This window comes from Ursus americanus, chromosome 6 (assembly GCF_024610735.1).
Source record: "Ursus americanus isolate L20-20 chromosome 6, mUrsAme1.1.p, whole genome shotgun sequence".
NCBI classification, from domain to species: domain Eukaryota; kingdom Metazoa; phylum Chordata; class Mammalia; order Carnivora; family Ursidae; genus Ursus; species Ursus americanus.
The window spans coordinates 70,999,609-71,023,273 of NC_142132.1; the positions used below are offsets into that span (position 1 = coordinate 70,999,609).

General features: G+C 53.4%; 1 protein-coding gene across 4 annotated transcripts in view; it reads right to left on the reverse strand.

The window, feature by feature from the left end:
- Nucleotides 1–23,640, reverse strand: part of LOC123783036 (uncharacterized) — a 244,411-nt gene extending 220,771 nt beyond the window's left edge. For 3 of the 4 annotated variants that reach the window (XR_015724867.1, XR_015724869.1, XM_087863133.1), the window contains exon 1: nucleotides 50–23,640. Coding sequence is in view for 1 of the 4 variants with exons in the window: in XM_087863133.1 (XP_087719259.1) it covers nucleotides 50–60 (11 nt within the window). In the remaining 3 variants the exon portion in view is untranslated. The remainder of the gene's footprint in view (nucleotides 1–49) is intronic. The other variant, XR_015724868.1, reaches the window with a different exon arrangement.
- Nucleotides 23,641–23,665: the final 25 nt, after the last annotated feature.

The window sequence follows — 23,665 nt, forward strand, 5'->3', positions numbered from 1 at the left end:
TGGAGCCCCCCACGTGGGCTCAACTTTGTTGTTCCATCACATATCCTACCTTAGACACATCCCCCGAGAGTGCTATTATCTTCCTCAGCCATCGCCCCAATAAACAAACAGCTGCTGCGGCCCATACCCATCGCAGATGCAAGCCGCGACCCGGACTCCTGGACGGCGCCTGTGCCTGTCTCAGCAGCTCTGCGCACGCGTGGGGGGCTGACGTCACCATCGCAAGCGTCGCCCAGAGAGAGGACAGGTGCTGACAGGCATGAAGAGAACCCCAGTGCCCCCATCATTCACTTAACGCTCTCGGCTGCATTATCCTATCGGATCCTCGTTTCCTTCAGCAAACTGAAGCTCCGGGAGGTTCAGGGTCAGTAAAAGAGCCAAATCAAGCTCCGCTCTTCTGCCCAAAAAAGGAAATGTGAGAGCAGGCAGCCACCCCAGGAAAGGGGAGAAGAGCTCTCTGTCTCTTGGGTCCCTGACAGATTTTTCTCTTTGACCATCCTTAGCTGTGATGAGGCCTAAGGACCGCAACCAAGGACTTCAGCTTCTTGGTACTTGCCTAGAATATATAAGGTCTCAGCTCAGGACGTTTATTGAGAGTCTACTATGTGCTATACACTGTGCTAGAAAGTGGGTTGTGCCGAGGCAGTTCCTGCCTGAGCAAGAGGGGAGCCACGGAGAAACAGTCATGACCACAGAGTAATGGGGAAAACAAGAGAGGTCTGCACTCCACTGATGCTGTCTCATGGAACAATCTGTCTCGGGAGGAAGCTGTGGTGACACTGGGTGAGGATTTTACAGGATGAATAGGAGTTTGTCAGGCAGATGAGAAGTCAGGAGGTGTCCCTGGCAAAGGGACCCATACCTATCAAGGCAGCGCCTGTGATCAGCGTGCCAAAGCCAGGGATCTAAAGTTGCTCAGTACTTCTAGATCCCAGAGTGGCAAGAAATGGGGCCCAGGCAATGGCACCAGCTTTGCATGCCCTGCTAGAAGCTCGGGTGTGACTCCCAACTAATCAGGAGTCATGGAGGCATTTCTACAGAGGCGGGCATGGTCAGATTCCCACTCTCTTTGATCTGGATGGAGTTTCAAGGGAGAAGATTGGATCAAGGATTGCATCGCCCAGACAGGAGAGATGCCGGCCCAGACTGGCATGCTGAGCTGGTGAGGGGAGCTGACTCGGGAGATGGGTAAGTGGGCCGCAGAACCCGGAGGTAAGGCAGAGTCCCAGATAAGACCAGGTTTCCTGTGGCAGGCCTCTGGACAGACTGGAGCGCCCCCACCTCACATGGGAAATCAGGGAAGATAAGCGCACTTACAGAAAGATGCTGAGTTCATTCCTACCCTCCTCAATCTGAGGAATCTGGGGGACAGTCCAGGGGAGGCACTCATCATGCACCTGGAAACGTGAGTGTGGAAACGAGTGTCAAGTGCGAAGTGTCAAGGGCCAGGTGTCACGTGAGCAGGAGTGTTGTCAGTGGTGCCAGGGAGGAGAGACAGGGGAGGGAGTGCAGGCGGGAGTGCAGATGACTCCCCGGTTAGCACAGTTAACTGTGCAGAGATGGAAGAGCAAGGGTCCCGCAGGGTCACACAGTACATTTCCTCAGGACGTGAGAGTGCCACGGGGGGTGAGGGGTGGGCACCCCTCACGCGCGGGCCGCCAGGATGCCTGCAAACAGGCTGGCCGTGCAGAGGACGAGACGGCTTGTTCTCAGTCCTGGACTGAACAGGACACAGGTGAATGCGGACAGGTAATTCAGTAAGTTGGGACAAAGGGGGGCAAGAAGTTGAGAACTATGTTTTGTTCTCCGTTATGAAAAATGGTTATCTAGGTAATTAGGTGATATTTTTTAAATGACCAGGGAAGAGAATCTTTAGAAAGACAAACTAAGGGTGCCTGGGTGGCTCTGTCAGGTGAGTCTCCCACTCTTGATTTCGGCTCAGGTCAGGGTCTCAGGGCTCGGGAGATTGAGCCCTGCATCAGGCTCTGTGCTCAGCGGAGAGTCTGCTGGAGATTCTCTCCCTCTGCCCCTCCCCCCATTTGCACACTCAATAAATAAACAAACAAACAAATAAATAATAAGTAAATAAAATCTTTAAAAAAAAGACTAATTCTGAGTGTAATATGGTCATCCCTCTCCATATGGTTTGTACATACACCGTACGTCAACTGTCAAAGGGAAAACGGTCCTCTTGGGTCTGGCAACACTGAATTATTCTAAGATTTTCAAAGCCATAAAAACAACAGGTTTCAGCAGATAAAACCACTGAGCATCAAACACCATGTAGACTTTGGCCACCCCTACTTGGAATAACTGAAATTCATGAAAACGTAACATAAATTGCTGCTCATCTGAGAAAAAGGCCGCTGTCTTGGTATCGTTCTTACAAACACCACCCAACTCAAGAGCCAAAAACAAACTTTAACCTCCTAAAGGAGAAGCGTCTCCCACCACGCAGAGCCAAGTAAAAATGCCTTTGGAGACAGAAGTTTGAGGGCATTCTGAAGACTTTGATGTGCTGAGAAATTTCAAGCTTGAAAGAACAAGAGGCAAGAAGAAATAAACATATCCAGTGTTTTAAAGAATCAAGGCATAAATAAAACTGCTCATTTGACCAAGTGGCGATTTAGAAAAGCTTTGGTATATAGGCTGAATCCAAAGTGGATGGCCCACCGCCACGGGCTTCTAAACCATCACTAGCTGGGGATGGATTCCTACAGAAGGTGCAGGGTGTGTGAGTGGGTGTTGGGTCCACATTGTGGGCCCCATCCATCAAATGCCCCCCTCTGTATGGCATGGTGCAGGCGCTGTACAGACACAGGTCCCACCGCCCCGGGCTCACATTCCAGGACAAATTACAAGCTAATGACAGCACCAACCGCACAGGGGCGCTGTGAGGGACGAATGACATGGCCCGTGTAATACCAATGCTTGGTCCTGCGTGCAGCAAGGCAGCCCCTCCCACTCCTGAGAAGGGTAGGTCACACCTCCCCACCAGCAGCACTGGGGCAAGAGAGAAGTGGGGGGGAACATGTCACTTGTTCCCACTCAAATGCCCCAGAGCTAAACCCAGCCCTTCAGGAAGCCACACCATCGTTGTCCCAGAGGCTGCGCTTCTTCGGAGTCTTGCTTCCTGTGCTTGAAGAATTTTCGTGGTGAAGTCAGGGTCTCTGGGCAGGGTTCGACTCTGGGCTCCGGAAGCCTGCTGTTCCAATTGCCATGTCCTCTTAGCAGGATAACTGGGAGCAGGGGAGAGGAAAGAAAGAAGATTCCAGGGCTTCTGACTGACTCCCGAGGAGGAGGAAGCCATGGATGCCACCCCAGGCTGGGAGCCAAAAGGCATGGTGTGCTGTGGGCACCAGAGGAGCAAAGGACAGAAAGTCTCAGAGCAGGAGCTAAGGACTGAAGTGTCCAAATGGGACACAGTCTCCTCTTCCCAACCCAATTATTTTCCTCTTCGAAAGGTTCTTTGTACAGTTTTAATTCAAAGGAAGGTTTTGGACAAAAGAGAGGCTGTTCCATCGCAAAAGCGAGTACTTGTCAGAACAAGCCCCTTGCCAGGACGTTGACGGGCAAGGGCGAGGAGCCATGGAGCGACGTACCCTGCGGTCCTCGGGCCGTGGCAGGACACCAGAGCACCTCCCCGCTCTGAATCAGAAGCAGGGCATTCTTCTACTACAACCAGCTCCGCTGCCAGCTCCAAAACCAGCCATGCCTTTCTCTTTCCCACGTTCCTGGGTCAAGAAGCAGGCGTGGTCCATTGCAGCAGGGTTGACATCAATGACAAACACATTCCTGGGCTCCTCCATCCTCTGGACACGTGCAGTTTCTGAGGCTGAGGTACGCCTGACCTCCCGGTCCGTCGCTGTTGACTCATCGGCACGACCCACTCATCCATCAGATAATGACTGCGCGGCCCAGGCGGAGCCCGCAGGGGTCCAGCAGCTCACAGGCTGCCCCGTGCCGGCGCTGGCGCCTGGGAGCATCTGCTTGTATGCACCTGCCCCTCCCGGTGCCCACTTCCGCGTCAACTACTTGGTTGCATTCATTCATTCCTTCACTCATTCAAAAGATAGATATTGCGTGTCCGTCGCACCAGTCTCTCTGCCAAGTGCTAGGGGGTGACGGTGAGCTGAACCAGGCGTGGTCCCGTCCCTCATGGAGCTTACATTTTGGTGAGAGGGGGCATCAGAAGCAAGCTAGCAAACAGACACGTGATTTCTGGTCATGATAAGTGCCCAGGGGAACATCAAGATGGGCAGGGGGCAGCTAACGTCTACCAGGAAGGCCTCTCTCGGTGAGGCACACCTGAGCTGCGGCCTGAGTAATGAACTACAAAGGACATTTCAGTGCTGTTCTCCTGAGGAAGAAAGCCCAAAAGGAAGGTGTGATGGAGGCCGATGCTACCAACATAAGACGGAAGGCCCGGTGAGACAAGGCACTGTCCTCGCTCATCAAACACGGGCGTGCACTGCCCAGAGCACGGGCAGCGATGCCCAGGCCTCAACCCCCGGGCCTGGTCCCCTACCCCTGAGAGCATTTTCCTCTGAGGCACAGCACTTTAATGGACAGCAGTGTAAATGGATAAGTTCTGGACTCCCACATTAAAAAAAAAAAAAAAAAAAAAAACACAAAAAAAACAAGTACCACCTGTGAAACTAGGAAGAGAGATTCTCTCTAGGAGGACACTCTGTTAGCTCACAGTTGGCCTGATTTCCCCAGGTGACAAGAGAGGGTCAGGAGCTGCTGGCCCTCCAGTCATGCCTGTCACAGTACCTAAAAGGCCTCAGCTAGGGATGGCAGTCAGCCAGCTTCTGCCAATGGCTCCTGTGGACCGGCGCCCTTGCCCCAGCTTGTGGGAGCAACCCCACATGGTATTTGGTTCCTTTCTCAAAAGAGGGGCTGAGTCAGGTATGACCAAGTTCCTCAGGGCTCTGGGTTCCTGGGCCTGGCTGTCTGGTACATCCTCAGTTCCAGAAGGTCCCCTTCTCCCTGCCACACGGGAAAGGTGCCAGGCCACACCGCAGGCTTGACTCAGGAGCAGCGCACCTCCCTGCTGAATGTCACAGCTCCGCGTGCTTCCTGAGGTGACAAATGACCTTGATTCACATTGGTGAAGTAATGGCTGTCTGTCTCAACCTTCTCATCCACTGGTCCCATTGCAACACAGCCCTCTGGGAGCAGAACTAGTTCCCAAGAGCCAGCTCAGGGAATTTCAAGCACCGCCTAGGCTAGGCTTACCAAACTCACATTCACATCAGTCCAGGTGCCCAGAACCACCCTGGCCCCGTGCCACCAAAGGTGCAATGACAGGGACTTGGGAAAGTGGGAGAGGTTGCAGGACTGGGACTAATTCTCAGATCTCCCTTTGCTGTGTGACTTTGGACAAAGGACTTAACCTCTCTTAGTTGCTGCATCTGCACTGACAAACTGCCAATAATGCGGTGAGTCATGGAAAGAATCAAATAAGCAAAGGGCCATGAAAGCACTCGGTGATCTTGGAAGCCCCACAAAAGCGATCATGGTTCTGTGCCCTGAAAAGTGGATCAGAATGAGTGAGCTTCTGAGTCTTCACCCAAGGGATTCTTGGGGTATGAGAACTGATATCCCTGAATCTATTACTGGGACATGGAAAGAACCTCACAAGACAATGTTCTCAGTATATCAGAAACTTCCCTGTAAAATCCAAGATGTAAACCAGCCACCTGTGAAGCTTTACAATAAGATACCAGCAAATTTCCATAGAGGTAAATACCCTAATACATGCATAGCTACAAAATATTCCTTGGAGGGGTGCCTGGCTGGTTCAGTCAGTGGAGCGTGCAACTCTTGCTCTCAGGTCATGAGATCGGGCCCCACGTTGGGCATAATTACTTAAAAAAATAATAATAGGGGCGCCTGGGTGGCACAGCGGTTAAGCGTCTGCCTTCGGCTCAGGGCGTGATCCCAGCGATCTGGGATCGAGCCCCACATCAGGCTCTTCTGCTATGAGCCTGCTTCTTCCTATCCCACTCCCCCTGCTTGTGTTCCCTCTCTCGCTGGCTGTCTCTATCTCTGTCGAATAAATAAATAAAATCTTTAAAAAAAATAAAAATAAAAAATAAAAAAATAATAATAGGGTTGCCTGGGTGGCTCAGTGAATTAAGTGTAGGACTCAATCTCAGCTCAGGTCTTAATCTCAGGGTCGTGAGTTCAAGCCCCTGCGTTGGGGTTCCACACTGGGCATGGAGCCTACTATTTAAAAAATTAATTAAAATAATAATAATAATTCCTCTGAGACCCAGAATTGGAATTTCCATTGCACTAATGGCTCTGAGTGGACCCTGCAGTGAGAGACGGTAGGTGGGTCCAAGAGGGGGCTTAGGCTGTTTTCTCTGATGTAACCCTTTTTGTAGCTTTCATTTTACACTATGGGGTATGCATCAACATGTTCTGTAAAGTTACATGCCAAGTCCGTGGCCACAAAGAGTCCTAGCCCTCCTGCTTAGGGGACCCCTCTCTGGTCAGTGACCACATGGGCTCATCCTCTTCAAATGCCCCTTCTTAGAAGAAATTGCTAAACTTTCACCATTCCATTTTATCAACCAAAAGACAGGCAAGACTTAGGTCCTTCCTCACCCACAGATAATAAGATGAGCCTAATTATGGCGCCCAGGAATAAATGACCAAGGATTTGACTGTGGAAGGCAGGGGGCTGGATGGGAAGGAACAAGCAAGTTGGGTCCACTGCTCACCACCTCATGGACAGAAGGTCCCCCCCTTAGTGGTGGCTTTGCTCTCCGCTGGTTTCAGTTACCTGCCGTCAGCCACGGTCGGAAGCAGACGATCGTCCTGATACGTATGGCCAGAGGGCCAAGAGTAGCCTAATGCCAGGTCACAATGCCTCAGTCATTCACCCCGCTTCCCTGCACCACGCAGGCACTTTATCATCTCACGTCATCACAGGAAGAAGGGTGAGTACAGTACACTAAGATATCTTGAGAGAGAGACCACATTCGCTTAACTTTTATTACAGTGTATTGCTAAAGTTGCTCTATTTTATTATTAGTTATTGTCGTTCACCTCTTACTGGGCCCAATTTATAAATTAAACCATATCGTACATATGAATAGGGGGAAATGGTGTCTATATATTGGGTTTGGTACTGTCTGCAGTTTCAGGCACCCACTGGGGGTCTTGCAATGTATCCCCCACGAAAAAGGGGGACGACTGTACGTCACGTCATAAAGCAGCAGTGACAGAGACCTGCTCCAGCTCAGAGAGCAGGAGCCCGATGCTCCCTGATAAGGATTAGGTTTAAGCACTGGGAGGCTCAGGTGAATTTAGGACACACCACAACAGAACCCACCGTCCTCCAAGGGAGCCCACCATCCTTCTTCTCTGAGGTCTGAGAGGGAGCACTTCAGAAACACTGACGCCCACACCCCATGTGTAGCCACCTGGAAGCAGGCATCTCAAACTCCCCACGTCCAAGACGAGCCTCCACGCGCTCTTCCTCAGTCTCCCGCCTTAATCCACAGCCCTGTCCTCCAGCTCAAACAAACGCCTAGAAGGCATCCTTCGTTACTCTCTCCTTCATGCCCCACATCGAGTCCCACAGAAGGTGTCAGGGCTTCCTCTCCAAGAGGTCCTGACTCATCCACTGCCTCCCCTTGCATCCAGAGTCACACCTGGCCCCATGGCCCATGACCAGGTCCCCATGTGCCCCCTCTGGCCACCATCCAGGAGCTGCGTCCTTCTCCTTAACCTTGGGACAAATCTCCCTCACTGCCCTCCTGAGGTCGCTGCACAGCTGTCCCCTCCCTCTGGAATGCTTGTCCAGGGCTGGCTCCTTCTCCTGCTGGATTAGCCCCTGTAGACTCCTTCCCTGATTCCTCTGTAAGGCTGCCCCTCTTCCCCAGCCTCCCCTCCAGCCAGTCTCTGGCACGTGTCCATCTGTACTTTCCTCATGGCACATGGCACTCTCCAAAATGATTTCTTCTTAATGTTCCGTGTTGATTATCTGTCTCCTGTGAGCTCCACAGACCAGGGGCCCTGTGTGCTTTGCTCACTAATGTACCCCCGGTGCCCGGAACAATCCCTGGGACAGCACAGGATGCTCAAAAATATCTGCTGACCACCTCTGAGAGTCCAGTAACTTCCAGCCACCTGACACTTCCTGGGTCACCAACGGCCAGTGTCAACAGCTCAGACCACAGGACAGGTAGTGGGTTCCCAGAGGCCGCTCCATGCTGAGGGAGAAGAACCTGAGCCTCCTTCACCTCTGGCCTCCTTCTCCGATGGGCCTCTCCCCCACCCCAGGACCCCCCCAGAAGTTAGTGACAGGGCACGTCCTGGCTTGAGAGCCAGGTGGAGATCCCGGCCCTCTGCGCCCCAGAGCCCCGGGCGGGAGAGCTCGTTCTTCCTTTCTTGGCCTTGCCACCTGGCTGGGCAAGCTTTTCCATTTCCCCATCTGTAAGACAGGGACAAAGAATGCTTTGTCACCCCACCTACTTCTCACGGGTGTTATGAAACAACTGTTTGCTCGGAAAACACTTTGAGCAACTTGGGTAAAGGTGCCTGTGGCTCAGATGACGCCTGCTGCACTCAATCCAGGCCAACTAGTCATCCGGTCACCGCCTTGCCCGCCCGAGGGACAGGAGGCAGGAAGCGCGCAGCCTCCCCTGGGTCACCAAGCCTGTCTCACCAAGCCTGGTGGCTGTGCCACGGGCCCAGAATATGCCCATGAGGTGTGTGTGTGTGCATTCCTAGGCCCGCCTGACCCACTGATTTCAGCAGAATATGAGCTCTCCGTGGGCCTGGACAGTGGCCACCAAACGCCCAGCCTGCCCTTTTGTCCGGAAGGAGAGCCGCGGGTTACCTGGGGATAACCTGTCTACGCGCCCGCCACGTGGGGTGGGGCTGCAGCTCCCGTGCCAGCCTCACAGGCAGGGAGCTGGGAACAAAGGAACGCTGTCTTGGCTCCCCGCCTGGAGAGAGCAGATCTTAGCCTGCAGGTGCTCAGGTGCCCCTCGCCAGCAGCAGCCAGCAGCGGCCACCACGTTACCATGACAACCGTACCTGGCAACTCTCCCTTTGCTCTGGGGGTGTGGGGGGAGGTTGCAGACCGCCCCAGCACCGACCAGGCATATCCTGGGGCTGCCCAGAGCAGCTCGAGGTGGAGAATGGAGATAAGCCCAGGCTGGGGCAGTGCAAGGGGACAACGGCCACTTGGTCCATGTTGTGTCTCCACTTCTAACCGGGCACTGGGCTCAGAGCCCCAACAGGCCTGTCTCCCTGCAGCACCCACCCAAGGGCTGCTGCTTCCCTAGAGCGGGTGGCGAGGCATTTAGCAGACAGTGAACAACAGACAGCATGTACATTTAATTATAACTCTCCGGATAGGAAGGGCTGGCTATATACAGTACGTCTGCCTGTTACTAATTATATTTATTTTCAAATGAAGAAGAGGGGGGAGTCTTCTGAAGATGAGTCAGAAAAAAAAAAAAATCCTTCATTGTTATGAAAGCAGAGGAACGTCTCCTGAGGGTGTCTGTAACGCATCGCTGTCACTGCCTGACAATGGAAAACCTGAGCGCGGAGCCAGCCCAGCCGGTAAACACCTGATGGTGGCTTTCCTGGCCGAGTCCCTTCGAGTTGGAGCCTGCTTGGCATGCCAAAGCACGATCAATACGAGGCCGGCTCCCTCCCGGACAGAGCCGGCGCTTTAGAGCCTGGCTGAGCATCCTCTTCCTGCAAACACGGGGCCATTCGGCATCTGCTGTCACCTTAATTGGGAGGCAGCGTTCCAGTTGAAACACAGCAAAGGTTTTTCCCTCATCAAAGGAAAAGCACTCTGACCAGATGGCTGCAATGAAAAGGCTTCATCTTCAGCCTCCGTACAGCCAACGGTGTTATTAATAACAGCACCAAGAATGCCACAAATCAAACGAGAACACCTAGAAACCCAAAATAGTCACCCACACGCAGGGCAGAAGTCTGCTGCACTTGGGAGGGAGAGAATTCTCTGATTTCAGGGGCACACATGTGGGCTCCCATCTGTCTGTGCGTGTCAGGTGCACACGGGTGTGGGAGGGGGCCTGGTCATGGGGCCTGCTAAGGCCCTTCAGCTCCCTCCTCCTTCAAGGCCACACGGCTGCCCCGCCCCTTCCCCACAGATACACCCTCGGGGTGAGGGCAGAAGGAAGCGGCAGGTGACGCGACCTCCGCCCAGGAGAGCCACTCAAAGCTGGAGTGTTCAGAACGGGTTTTCCAATAATTTTTTAAACAGTCACACTTGTTTTGTTTGCTTTCTTCCAGGAAGGCTGCCCTGTTCTGGAAAAGGAGGGGGAGGGAAAAAATGTGAGTTCATTTCCTGAGTCTTTTAAATATGTCTCCGTAAACAGAGCATTTGAGAAGCTGTGGCCAGAGGGCAGAGCGGTGTTCAGTATGCAGCACACATGGAAGGGAGATCGGAACTTGTCCCCCACGTGTGCTCTTTCCAGGCCACGGCAGGACGCTGCTTTCAGCAACGAGACCCCGCTGAAGCATCTGGATGCTCGTCAGTTCTCCACCTCCCTCCCAAGAAAATGGTTTTCAGGCCAGTTGTTTTTGGAATGGGTTTTCCTCTGTTTGTCCAGGCAAGGTTGGATTGTTAAATCGGTTTCTCCAGAAGAGAGGGCAGAACATGGAGCTGGTGCCGGATTACGAGGGACCCAGGAGAGTTATGGGAGCAGCCAACACTTGTCAAAGTGCTTTTCCACATCCATTAGTTTCCCCACTTCTCACAGCAGCCTCATGAAGCCAATGGCAGTGTGCCCATTCCACAGGTGAGGCTCTGGGAGGTGAAGCAGCAAAGCCAAGGGCACCTCAGCTACTCCTGCAGACAAGTCATCTTTCCTGTTGTGTGCTCTCTTAGCAATCTGTTCCTCCTCTTCATTGCTGTAGTCAGCATCTTACGCAAAAGTTCTTTGTGGGACGAGCTGGCCCACATCCATCTGCCTGTCTCCCCGACTAGGATGAAAACACCATGAAGACAGGGACTTTCCTTGCTCACTGATGGAAGCGGCGGCCAGCGCAGAGCCCTGAGCACAGGAGCTTTGTAGTACGTATTTGTCGGATGAAGGAAGGAATGAATAAATGAACAAAAGACTCCTGCCCTGAAGAAGGAAAGAAGGTCCAGAAGACAAGCGGGGCAGTCTCAAGCACGCCAGCTGAGGTGCGTCCAAGGTTTCATTCTGAAACAGTGGCACAAGCTCCCCCAAACTGAGCCAGCACCGTGGCCCAGAGGACCTATGACCAGGCAGTGAAGCGGCCTTTGCATTCCCTATGAAGGTACCGTGTGGAGCATACAGGGAGTGTGTCCCCCCACACAGGAGATGGGGCCCAAGCACCCTTTCGACAGATGGGTACTCAGCAACCGTGAAGGCCCTGCTTTTCCCCAAAAGTCACATGGCAAGTCAGGGGCAGAGTTTGGAATCAGACCTGTCAGTCCTTCCCATAACTTTCCTGATGGGCTCATGGATGAAAGCAATGATCTATTTTTCAGAACAACGGTCCTGGTTCTGGTTTGGCCTCACGAGGAGGACACCCTGCCTCACGGTTCAGGAGCCTGGCCACTGAGAAAGTCTCCCTAATCCCCACCACGGCTTCCCCTGCTCTCCTCTGAGACCCCAAGGGGGCTTCCGTGGACAGTCAGACTGAGGAAAGGAGAGCAGACAGAAGCCCAGGGAGAAGATGGGACTGGAAATAGGAGCCCCCACCCCCGCCACCAAACTTCCTTGCCACACTGCAAGCTGATTCTGCTCTGACAGCCTTGCTGGTGCTTGTCCTTGAGCCTGGTTTTAAGCAGAAGCATGTGTAAACACAGACTGTGCTCCTGGCCTTGCCTGCAACATCAGGACAGCTGGGGAAAGCCTGGGCCCTGCCCTCAGAAGGCTGCCAGTCCAGTGTGAGGCCCCAGAGCCCAGAGGCATGGGCCGGGCTGCCTGCCAGCCCTGGGTCTGCTGGTCCTCTGGGCAGATGTGAAGAAGCTGGGCACTCCCAGCCTCCAAGAGCCAATCTGGCCTCTTATTTCAGATTCTGCTGGGTCAAGGATTATGAGAAAGTGGATCCCGTCATTTCTAGGAGAGCAAAGTGGGGGGGTTTAACAAATCACTCTTAATGAGACCACATTCTGCTCCTGGGTCACACAGAGTAAACGCTGGAAACTGGATTCATCACGTCACCTTTCTTCTGAGAGGTGGCTCTTTGGAGCTGTGGCATTAATGACAGCTCTGGGTCCAAGACGGCCAGGACTGCCGGTGGGCACAGTGCATAACACCCGCCAGGGGAGACCTGGGGACACTGGGACTCACTTGTGAGCTGTGCCTTCCATGACAACTTCCCTCCAAAAGGCCATTTGGCTACAACATATCATATGACTTGTTCTTAGAGTTACATTTTAACTGACAAAGTTTAACAACAACTATGACTTATGGCCTTCTAAAATTGGCAGCAGAAAAATGAACTGAGGAAGTAATGGAAAAAAACCACAAGTGAAGCCACTCTGTATTATGCACAATTTCTGTTGTGCTTCTTTTTTTTTTTCCTTTCCAAGCATTTGTCTGTGTGTGTGTGTGTGTGTGTGTGTGTGTGTGTGTGTGTGTGTGTGTGTTCGAAGGGTAGCAAATATTTTCCAGATACACTGTCCTGGCGTTCCCAAGCACATATTTATGCCAAGTTTATAAAAAGCAGCTGCAGACAGGGTTGACTGAAAGGATTGCTCTGCTGTCTGGCTTCCAGAAGGTGCTTCAGTTCTCACTCTCACCAGGACACAGTCCTACCTCCTGAGACACTCTAACCTGCATTGTGCGTCTGAAAGAGGACAAACCCACGGCTCGGAGTGACCTGGACACTCACCTCCCGCCCTTCTGAGCTGTCACATCACACTTCTGGTCTGCCAGGGGCTTTAGCAACACGTGCGTGATCATTTTTAGTCATTCACAATCCTCACGCAGAAACGAAAAGGAAAGTGTTCCAAGACTCATTTCACAAATATCTGGATGGCTCAGAAGGGCAGAATCAGCACCAGTTTCTGAAAGTTAGAACATATGGCGGAGCCCTCCGTGGGTATGCTTGTGTTAACCTGTCCTTGCATCTGCTCGCCCTGGGTTCAGCAAGACACCCTTCCTTCGGCCCCAAACCCTCCGATCCTTCCCTTCCCCCCTCTGTGACCTCTTCCCCATCCCCGACTTCTGCCCAGCAAGAAGCTCCAGCCCCCACTTTAGCATGTTCTTGATTCATCATCACCACACACCCTCTAACACCCTGAGACATCCTGAAGGACTGCTCACCTGCGCCTAAACCCAGACTCTCACTGGCCTGGGGTGGGGACTCCACTCACCTCCCTCCCTCACCACGGGCTTAATGAAGACAATAATAGCCTGCTTTGTAGCCTTCCTGGGGGTGACTAATTGGTTAATCTTGGGAAGGCCCTTTGAAGATGAAAAGCCGGGTATTACTCATGGGGTTGAAGGCATGCACCTGCCCCAGTCAGAGCCGGAGTCAGCAAAGAATGACCTCCCACCTGCCGTTGGGCGGGTGAGTGGGCCTGGGTGCCCCGCTCAAAGTCTGTGCTGGCTGGCAGGACGGACATAGGGAGCACACCCAGCACCCCCCAAAGGGAAACCAGGAGGCCTCAGCGGCCTGTGCTGTGTGGGCCACTCTGAGCTTGGGGACCCTCTCATCCGCATTTATGTGGTTTAACAAGCCTTCAAATAACTCTTCCAGGAGAACAGCGCATGTCCGCACGTCCAAGAGTATCAGTCAAGACAGTATTTCCTGGTAATTGTTCAGGGAAAATGCTTTCCTTACAGCTAATTCCTTCCAAGCAATGGCGTTTTCTCCTTCCTCTTGGGGAAGGGAGCCTGGGGAAGGCAGGCTGGGGCAACAGCGGGTGGCTCTGTGCTGGGTGGACCAGAGATCTGGGGTGCCAAGGTGGGGCAGCGGTGTTTTCCCCATCTTTTCTAGATCATGGTCCCCCCCACCTCACGTCTCTGAGAAAGAGGAAGTGGCCACAAGAACAGGGAACCAGAGGCCAAAACAAGGGATGAAGGCAAGGGTCACCTAGGACCACGCCCCCCCCACCCTTGACCCGGTGGGTCGAGGGGGATTTTGACACAGTGGCAGCTGGGAAGCCAAGAACAGAAAGCCTTTAATCCGTGCAACCTAATGCCAAGATTCCGCCCGAGAGAGCCCATTTCCTGCACTGTCTGCACATTCCTCCCATTCCTCCCGAGCACCTTCTCCCAGTGACCCCTCTCCACGCAGCCTCTGCTCTCCCCCCACGGCAGTTTGCTTCTTTCTTCTAGAAAACAAGTCCTGTGGCCAGAAGGATTCCATGCGCTTCTGCTTCCTCTTTCAGATCCCCATGTTCTTAGAAGCGTTTCATGGCCCTTTCCCCTCCGAGTAGATTGCGTGGAACCCCAGAGGTCCTCCGAGACACACAGAATGATAAAGATCTGGAAAGTAGGCTGGAAGGATGGGAGCACAGGGGTGGGAGAGAGGGCAGAGGGGCTACTAAATCTTCGCACCCAGCCGGGAATGGATGGAAGGGGGTAGGGGACATGCCAGCAGGAACAGGCTAGGAAATGATTTTATTCTGCCTCTGTTTGGAAGGAGGTGGGTGGAAATGACAGTTTGGAGAGGATTAGAATGGGGTGGGGGGGGGGGACTGTTTCAAGGGAGGCAGCCTCTTTTCTGCAGTTCTAACAGTGCCATCAAGTGGTTCTGCAAGCAGACGCAGGGCAGAGCCTCCAGACAGCCCGAGCTGACCCGGTGGACAGAGGACCCATGGGGCTTTGCCTGTGACCTGCCAGCGGCTGGGGCCAAGCACCCGTCTCTAGAACGGTCTGCCAGGAGGTGAGGAGGAGATCTCTCCAAGTGTACGTGTAATAACCCTCATGGAAATGGGCCATCAAGTTTAGCACGTTCCTGCCAGGTGCTTCGCTGAGCCTCTCTGCCCACACATGGAGGCATCGCTGGGAGACACTAGGACAAAAGTCACCATCCCGTGGGAGGCACCAAAGCACATGTTCAACCTGAGACACGGTCAGTTACCAGAGCAAGCCTGTCTGTGCCACCAGACCCTTGTCTATGTTTGAAGTAGAGAGGAGGACTGAAGGGTGCTGGGCAGGACTCGGTCTGGCAAGGAGGCCCTGCCAGCACCCTCAAGCCACTCCTGGCCAGGGACACAGGTCTTCTTCTGGCGTTCCATTTTCCTTCACTGTGTGTTGTTTTGTTTTGTTTTAACTCTGCAAGTCAAAATCGACTCACCTTAGAAATACAAAAGTGGTTTCCTTTTAAAAAAAGGAATTTAAAAGAAACAAAAGGCTTTCCCAGCAGTAGTGTGTTTGTGTAACTGGGAATGAGGAGATGGAGCGAGGAGGAGAGCGGACATTCCACAAGGAGCTGGGGCCCTGGTGCCAGTCCCAGCCTTGACACTCGGTGGCAGCGTACCTCTGAGGAGACGACCCCACTCTCTAGCCTCATTTTTCTATAAAAATGGGGGGCAGAAATAGATCCATAGTTTTCAAAACTACACGCCCAGGCGCCAGGGGAGGGGTGCCAGTTTGGTAGGACTTTGGTCCCTGTACCCTTTACCAGAACAACTCTGTCTTTATCCATCTTACACGTGTGGCTCTTAGGTAAGATCTTATTTTAACAAAGGGTTCCGCAGTATCGTAGCCGCTTTTGGGGTATCTGCCCAGACCACGACTATCTGCCGTGCCGGCAGAGCTGAGGCCCTAACACCGTGTTTATACTTCATGACCCCAGACCCAGACGACAGTAGACTGCATGAGCTGAGCCAATCTGATTCCCCCTCCCCAGAATTTGAAACTGGATCCGGTGGGGTCAAAGTCAGTCTCTGTTGGAGCTGAGGCAGCCATCTTGGATCACAGGACAGAGCGGCTCAGAGCGCCAGCCCCTCTTTCTGCTCCTACTGCACCCTCACCGTGTTCCCTACAGTATATTGTCCCTGTTAAAAAGTTTAAAGCTCTGGATAACACCATCTAAAAACCGCTTCCCAGGGGGGCCTGGGTGGCTCAGTCAGTTGAGCGTCCAATTCTTGGTTTCAGCTCAGGTTATGATCTGAGTCATGAGATCAAGCCCCGAGTCCAGCTCCACACTCAACGGGGCGTCTGCTTGCGGTTCTCTCTCCCTCTCCCTCTGCCCTTTTCCCCGTGCTTGCCCTCTCTCTCAAATAAATATTTCTTTAAAAAAGATTTTATTTATTTGACAGAGAGAGACACAGCGAGAGAGGGAACACAAGCAGGGCGAGTGGGAGTGGGAGAGGGAGAAGCGGGCTTCCTGCTGAGCAGGGAGCCCAACGCGGGTCTCAATCCCAGAACCCTAGGATCATGACCTGAGCCGAAGGCAGATGCTTAACGACTGAGCCACCCAGGTGCCCCTCAAATAAATAAATCTTTAAAAAAATAAATAAAAACCCAAAAGACTTCTTCCCAGCTCTAAGAAACAAGATCACCAACCCAGGGCAATACACCTCATCTTCCCAGAGCCACATTCTGTTTAGGAAAATAAAGGGAAGTTCCTAAATAGACCAAATTCTTATGAATTATCTTATGAAGTATCTTATGAATTAAAATGTTTAATAGTGTAGGCATATAATGACTCAGTAAATATTGACATTATCATCATTTCTATTACAGATGTATTCAAAACTTATTTATAAATCAATATTATCCTGTTACTATAAATTTTAATTTCAAAAACATTTGTAATTCGTATCTACTTGGACCTCACCTATCAGTAATACTTTAAAAAAATTTTTTTGTCCTGAAATCTTCCATCCAGAGACTTAAGTGTCTGTAAATATGCTAGTTCATTCATTCTTCCATTTTCATAGATGCTCTGAGTTTACCAGAGAAATAGATCCCTTCACTAAGATCTCACAATTTTAAGTGCATATTTCTTAAGTGACATCTTCTCACATTAAAGAAGACCTGTGCCTTACTCCTCAACAGATTAAAGAATCACATAGTCTCCATTTAAGAAAAGGCTCACAAGGTACTTGAGTTATTTGTCAAAATCTGGGTCATGACTCAAGAGTGGGCCCTGAAATCAATTTAGTGGATCAGAAACAGCATTTTAGAATTTTTTTTAAAAAAATTAAAGGGTGTCATGTGCAGTAAGGCTACGTGTTGTTATGTAAACCCTGATTTCAGATATATAGGTATACGTGTGCGGGGTGAGGAGATCAAATGCATGTCCCACCGTGGGCCTCACAGTGATGTGTCAGGGTTCCAGCCCAGCCATGCCACCCCTCCTCTTCCTCACCCCTCAGTCCAACCTCACACACGTGCGTGGCTATACCTGCACCCAACAACATGCCCATACCATCCCACTTGCCCACACCAGCAGGATCGCAGCAATTTCCACCTGATCGTGACTTCCTCTCATGAGTGTGCCACGTCCGTGATGGGCCAGGCCTGCCACATTTCATTCCCAGCGCACATCTGTTGGGCTCTCATTTTTTGTTTTTGCTGCAGGGGGAGGTGGGATCTTCGGGGTGGGGGGGAGGCAGGTGGCTGTTGGGATCTGCAAAGTCCAGGCAGCTAGGCTTGAAACCCATGGGCTCTGTTGGTCACGCAGGTGCTGGGCCTGGATGATGGGGATTGTCCAGTGGCCATTAGTCTGACAAGCAGGTAGGGCAACAAAGGGGCCTGGCGCCTGGCTGCCTTTAACCCCTGGCAGGAAAGCAGCAGTCTCTGACAGCCATGGCCACGTCCACAGAGTAGCGGAGAATCTCATTGGAAAATTAATACAAAATAAATACCCCTTTTACCTAATTTTTGTGTTTCATTGGCACGAATCAAGCACAGGACTGTTTCATGGTGTAGTACCGGGTGCTCTCACCACTCAAAGGTGGAACTAGGGGCTGGACTCACCTGGGAGCTTGTTAAAGGGAGACTGTCAGCCCCCCGACCCAGACCTGATGAGTAAGAATCTGCATTTTAACAAGACCCCCAGAGATTCGTGCCAGCACTTGAAGAAGTATGAGGGCTCCGATTCAAAAATGCTGGTCTCCTAACTGACCCCCCACTGCCCCAGTTTCTTGTCAGTGCACAGTGAAGATGTCGGTGTGCGATTTGTCCTTTCTTGGTAAGCACTGTCTTTCATTCTGGTTTTGTCCCCTTCCTTCTGGCAGTAAACTGTGCTTTGCCTTGGGAAGAGTGATTGTTGAATGTGAGGGCAGCTGTGTTCAGGAGGCCAAGTAAAACGTAGTCACCTACGCTGCCTCCTTGCGGAACTGTTCGAGCTCGTGAACCCATGGCCTGGGAACAACTCGAGAAAAGGGAGCTGGATTGTGTCGTCCTGATTTCGGCGCTGTCTAAAGTGGTACTGGAAGGTGGCTTCCACGTTAAGACTGGGGGTGCAGCAGCGTAACCGTGCAGTTTTGGAAACTCTAAGAGGTACGCGCTCTGTGAGGAACATTGTGCGTTGCTCGGGCACAGACCCAGGAAGGTAGCACGCTGAATAGAACACGGCATTCCAGTTGCCTGCAGAGCCAGCTCCAGCCCGGGCTTGCCCACCCCCTCTGCACCCGTGCCCCTGGCACCCCCACAGACTAGCAGATCCCTGTAAGAGCGTCGTGTGCTTGCAAAATGGCACCTTCGGCCAAAGCAAATTGGACGTGAAATCTTATAGAAAATGGGCCCAACACTTAGGTCCGCAGAAGAAGACAGCCTCCACAGCTGGAGACCTAAACATGTCCAGGTTTGTTTTCTCTGACATTCTCTCCTGAACACTGGAGGACCTGTGAAGAGCAGGAACCAAGCAGAAGGTAGAGAAATCATGCAATGGGGTCAATAGAGTGTTCTTCCTGAGTATATGGAATACTTGGAGTGACTCTGTGATCCTCAGAAGAACAAGTCTCGGCCTGGCGTCGTGAGAATGAGAGAAGGCCAGGAAACAAGCGGCATCTGAGGCCAGGTGGCCCTGTAGAGGGAGGGACAGGAACAGCCCCATTCTCCGCCTGGGAAGCCCACCTCCCCGCAGCAGCAGCAGGCCCTCTGGTCCTGCCCATCCGGCCCTGCCCAGAGCAGGCAGGCCCTCCTGCCCAGTGTCCTGGGATTCTCAGCATTCCAAAGCCCGCGAATAACAAAGGCAGTTTTGTGGCATTTCAGAACAAGCTTGGAAACTTTTAAATGTCAAAATGAATGATGTGGAAAGACTTGTGGGAGAAGCGAGGAGGCAGAGGCTGAGCTGGGAGAATGGAAAGGCTCAGGGGCGCCAGAGGGGCCACTGGTTAACACGTCTGTGGGGCTCAGAAGTCTTTTAATAAAAGGGATACTCAGAAGCAGAAAAACATCCTGAGCTGTCACGAGAACCGGTGATGTGGCACAAACGTAAAGATTAATGTGGTCCCGGCAGGGAAAGTAGGACGCGTGCTATCGATTTCATTGAGGATCTGCTGTCTGAGGGGGGAAGCGTCTGATTTGCACAAGGATGTCGCGGAGCAAGGAGCGCCGTCACCCCATGTGACCCAGACGCCGGGTAGGGATCTGAAGACACTCGCAGCTCTGTCTTGCGAAGAGCACGAGGCCCCATGACCAGGAAGTTTCCCACCCTGGAGGCCAGATTTGTCATTCACTTTCCACCATCCACGTCAGCCCCCTGAGAGGAGAAGGGACACTCTGGCCTCTCCTCGCCCTTTATCATTTGGGTGGTGATGCGTCGGGCCCCACACGGCAGGGCACAGAGAGGACAGCCGCCCCTGACCTCAGCCTTCTTGTCTACGGACTCCGGGCCAGGTAACAGCGGCGTCCTCCTTGGACGGCGAGACTCTAGGAGTCTCAGAAACAAGAATGCTGATGGTGTTGAACTTGCTGACCAGGAGCTCACCCCGCGATGTGCTCCAACCTCTAGAGGACTTCCGTATATTCTGTTTAAACCTTGAAACAATCCCTCAAATTACAGATGGAGAAACTGAGGCAAAGAGAGACAGAGGAACACAAACTCGAGATCATCAGGGCCAGTCGGGGCTCCCCGTCTAACCTCAGCTGACGGACAGCAGGAAATGTCTTCCAGGAAGGTGGTTGTGGGCACCTTCAGCCGGGACTGCCCAGCTGTCCTCTGCTGCTGACAAAGGCTGCGCTTCCCCCATGCCCTCCAGGGACGCTCCCCAGCCTTATTAGCCTCTAAGCCCCAAGAGGAAAGGAACTGGTCTCTTCTCAGTGAGGTCTCCCCAGTGCCTGACCTTTAAGTGTCGAATAAAGATCTGGAACTGACCCACCCCCTCATCCGGATGCTCCATGCCTGACCCTGCCCTTCAGATCCCTTTCTTAATTCTTGCTGTTCCCACGGACCCTGCCCCAGCCCCAGTTCATCCCCACCCTGGCCCCAGAGCTGGCAGACAGCTTCACCCCTGCTGGGACTGGGACTACACGCCCCCTTCTGCACTGAGCCCCTCCTCGGCCCAGAGCCCGGGTGATCACCCTCACGACTGCGGCAGAGAGGATGGGGAACAGACCCTTGGGCCACTTCTCCTCTGTCATATCACTGGAAAACAGCCAGCTCCCAGGTCAAGAAGAGGAATCACAGTGCCACAGCCTCACCCCCTCCGAAGGAGCTGCTACAGAACCCGGGCCCAGGGCCCCGGTGCCGCCGTGCTGTCTCTGCCGTGTGTGCCTCACAGGCACACTCTCTCACACTCGCCACTCAGACAGGAACAGTGGCTGAGCCCTGAGAACTCGCCCCAAGGCCTCCGCCCCAAGGCACCCTGCACCCCTCATCCACCCAGCCTCTCAGAGGGAGAGCATCTGGGCTTGGTCATCTACCATTAAAACAATAAACAGACTTTAAAAAGCTCCTCATCTCCCTCATAACCACCCCCCGCTAGGACACAGAAACCATAACCACCCCAAGCAGGACAGGCTGTCTCATTCTGTCCCCATCCCATAGCACCTCTGCCTGTGGGCAGGAAGGGGAGGGAGGGAGGGGCAGGCTCCGCGTCACTGGGCCTCCTGTCTGGGATTCTAACCCCGGGCCTTCCAAACGTGCGATTACTTGCCTGCAACCCCACAGCCACAGCCGCCTCCCCTGCACAGCACCAGCTGGCCTCTCCGGGTAATCAGCCGGCGGGTCCGAGCACCGAAAGCACCCCGATCAGCGGTAACACGGGCACTCCGTGACCACGGCCACTCCACTGAGCCAGGGAGGAGCCACGGCCCTCACATGCTGCGTGTGGTTCCCCGCTGACCAGCAGCCAGCAGCACGGGCCACCTGAGGCACCTGACCTTCCCAAGGGAGACGTTTACATGGGGTCTACTCGGCCCCGAGCCTCCTGCAGAGAAGGGACTGCAGCAACAGAATCATCCCGGTGCTCGTGGCCCGGAGACCAGGTGACGAGGAAGGAGGCTGAACACTCTCTCGGCTGAGTGCCCACACAACTTGGCCCCGCTGCCTGCCCTGGATAAAGGACAGCGGCCTGCCTCTCCAAAGCCCAGAGCCACCTGGGGCGAGCCCTGGAGCGCTGGCCTCTCCCAGAGTCTCCAGGCCTCTGGCTGACCGTAAGTCAGCCCTCCCAACACATTCACCAAAAAGTCATCTTACTGTGGAATCCAATGAGTGAAACAAAGACAAATGTTGCTCTAAAGAATCTGGTTTCCAGCAGTCATGGGTGACTGTCAGGCTCGCGGTCACGGGCCCCAGGCCTGAGCTGCCTGCCAGGGGAGGGCCTGTCCCCACAGCAAGGCTGAGTGCAAGGACCCCAGGGCGGGACGCCACAGTATCTTCCTGGAGGCAGCCTCAGCAACTAGCACGGGGCTGGAGCAGAAAGGAATGGGCAGTGGAGGTGGGCAAAGGCCCGTCTTTAGGCCTGAGACAATGCAGGAGATGGCCAAGCCAGCCTGCCTCTGGGGTGGAGGAGCAGACCTCAAATGAGGGGAGCACAGCCTCGGAAGCCCTTTCCCTCCCCACCCACTCCTGCTGGGGGTCTGTCCAGTGGGCCTGATTTTGGCAGAGATTCTTCCAACAGTGGCTAGAGAATGGGGAGAGCCAGGGCCAGGTGGACCTCGTCTGCTGCACGCCCTTGTCAGGTCTTAACACCCCCACACCCACTGTGCCAGCACGCAGCAGGTGCTCCGTAAGCGGTAACCACTACCAGCTTAAGGGGGCTTCTCCAACGAAGCAATGCCAACGTCTGTGGCTTGAAGGAGCACTCCCGAGTCTCAAGGGACATCTGAGTCCATGAAAGACGGATGGGTGGTGAGGGAAAAAGGGTAAAATGCTGATGTTCTGAGTAGGGCAGGAGGCAGGGACCCTGGCAAGGAGGCACAGGACCCGAAGGGCTTCCTCCTCCTCCCTCTAGTCAATGCTGCCCAGAGCAGACGCTGAGAGAAGTGAGGGGATCACACCTGCCCCAGGCCCAGCCCCTCCCGACCTCACCCCCGGATTTCTTCGGGGACACTCTCACCCCATCCCTACAAGGCAGCCTTCAGCAGCGGCCTCCACAGGTACTGCTTGGAGCTTAAGAGTGCGGGGCCCCGATCTTTAAAGAACCGCTGCCACACTCCGGCAAATGCAAGGAAGTCATCCCTGGTGCTCTGTGCCTGGAGGATGGCCACTGAATGTCCTGTGTTTATGGAAGGTCACATCCAAACAGGGCCAAGGACAGGCCCTCCTGTACCAAGTCCCGGGCATGCGTCAGCAGGAGGCTCACTGGCCGCGGGCTAGGAGGGGCTCCTCATGGGGCCAGAGCACTTGGAGGCCAGGGGCTGAGGAAGAAGACACAAGCGCGGAGCTATGAGGCCTCTCTGAGGCTACCTCTCCTTAAGCATAAAGACAGGAAATCGAAGGAGATAATGTCATTCGAATCTAAGTTTCTGCTATTGGCCAACACATCTCTGCTCGTTACAGGCTGCAGCCACTGTGAAGGAAGCATGGAGGGAAGGAGAATGGGCCCACTAGCCCTAACGCTGCTGCAGGAGGTAGCCACGACCGCTCTGTGTCCAGAGCCAGTGCCATGCCTGGAACAGAGTAAACACCATCAAATGGTGGTCTGGCCTCAAATCCCCACTGCTTAAGCCTCAGCTCCTTGTTCACCTTTCTCTCTTGGCCCTGGGCACACGTGACTATAATCACCTGCTTCTGTTCCTTGTCTCCAGCGAGACTAATGAGCTCAGTGAGGGCAACGGACCACCTGCGGGGCAGTCTTTGCATCTGCTGCAATGCCTTCCTTGAGCACAAGCAAGCCCCCACTAAATGTTTGTTGAGTGAATAAAAGAGTGAATGATGCACACGAATATGCACATCTCCTCACATGTGCTTAGGGAACCAAAGGGGACCTGCTGCTGAGGGCAACAGGGAAGCCCCCGAGCACTCGGCAGTACCTACATCTGGCACTAGAGGGCACCCACGCACACCAAGAAGGTACTTCCGAGAAAGCCCGGAGGGGTGGTTTTGGTAGAGCGTTTTCAAGGAAGAACACAGAAGCTCATCTATAAGGTCTCCTTGACTGAAAGTCTGCAGTCTTGCACAAATGAACCAGTCTCAGCAGACACACTGTACTAATCAGTGTTCTCCAGAGAAACAGAATCAATAGGATATGTATACAAAGAGATTTTTTAAAAGATTTTGTCAGAGAGCACAAACGGGGGGGGGGGGGGGGCAGCAGGCTCCCTGC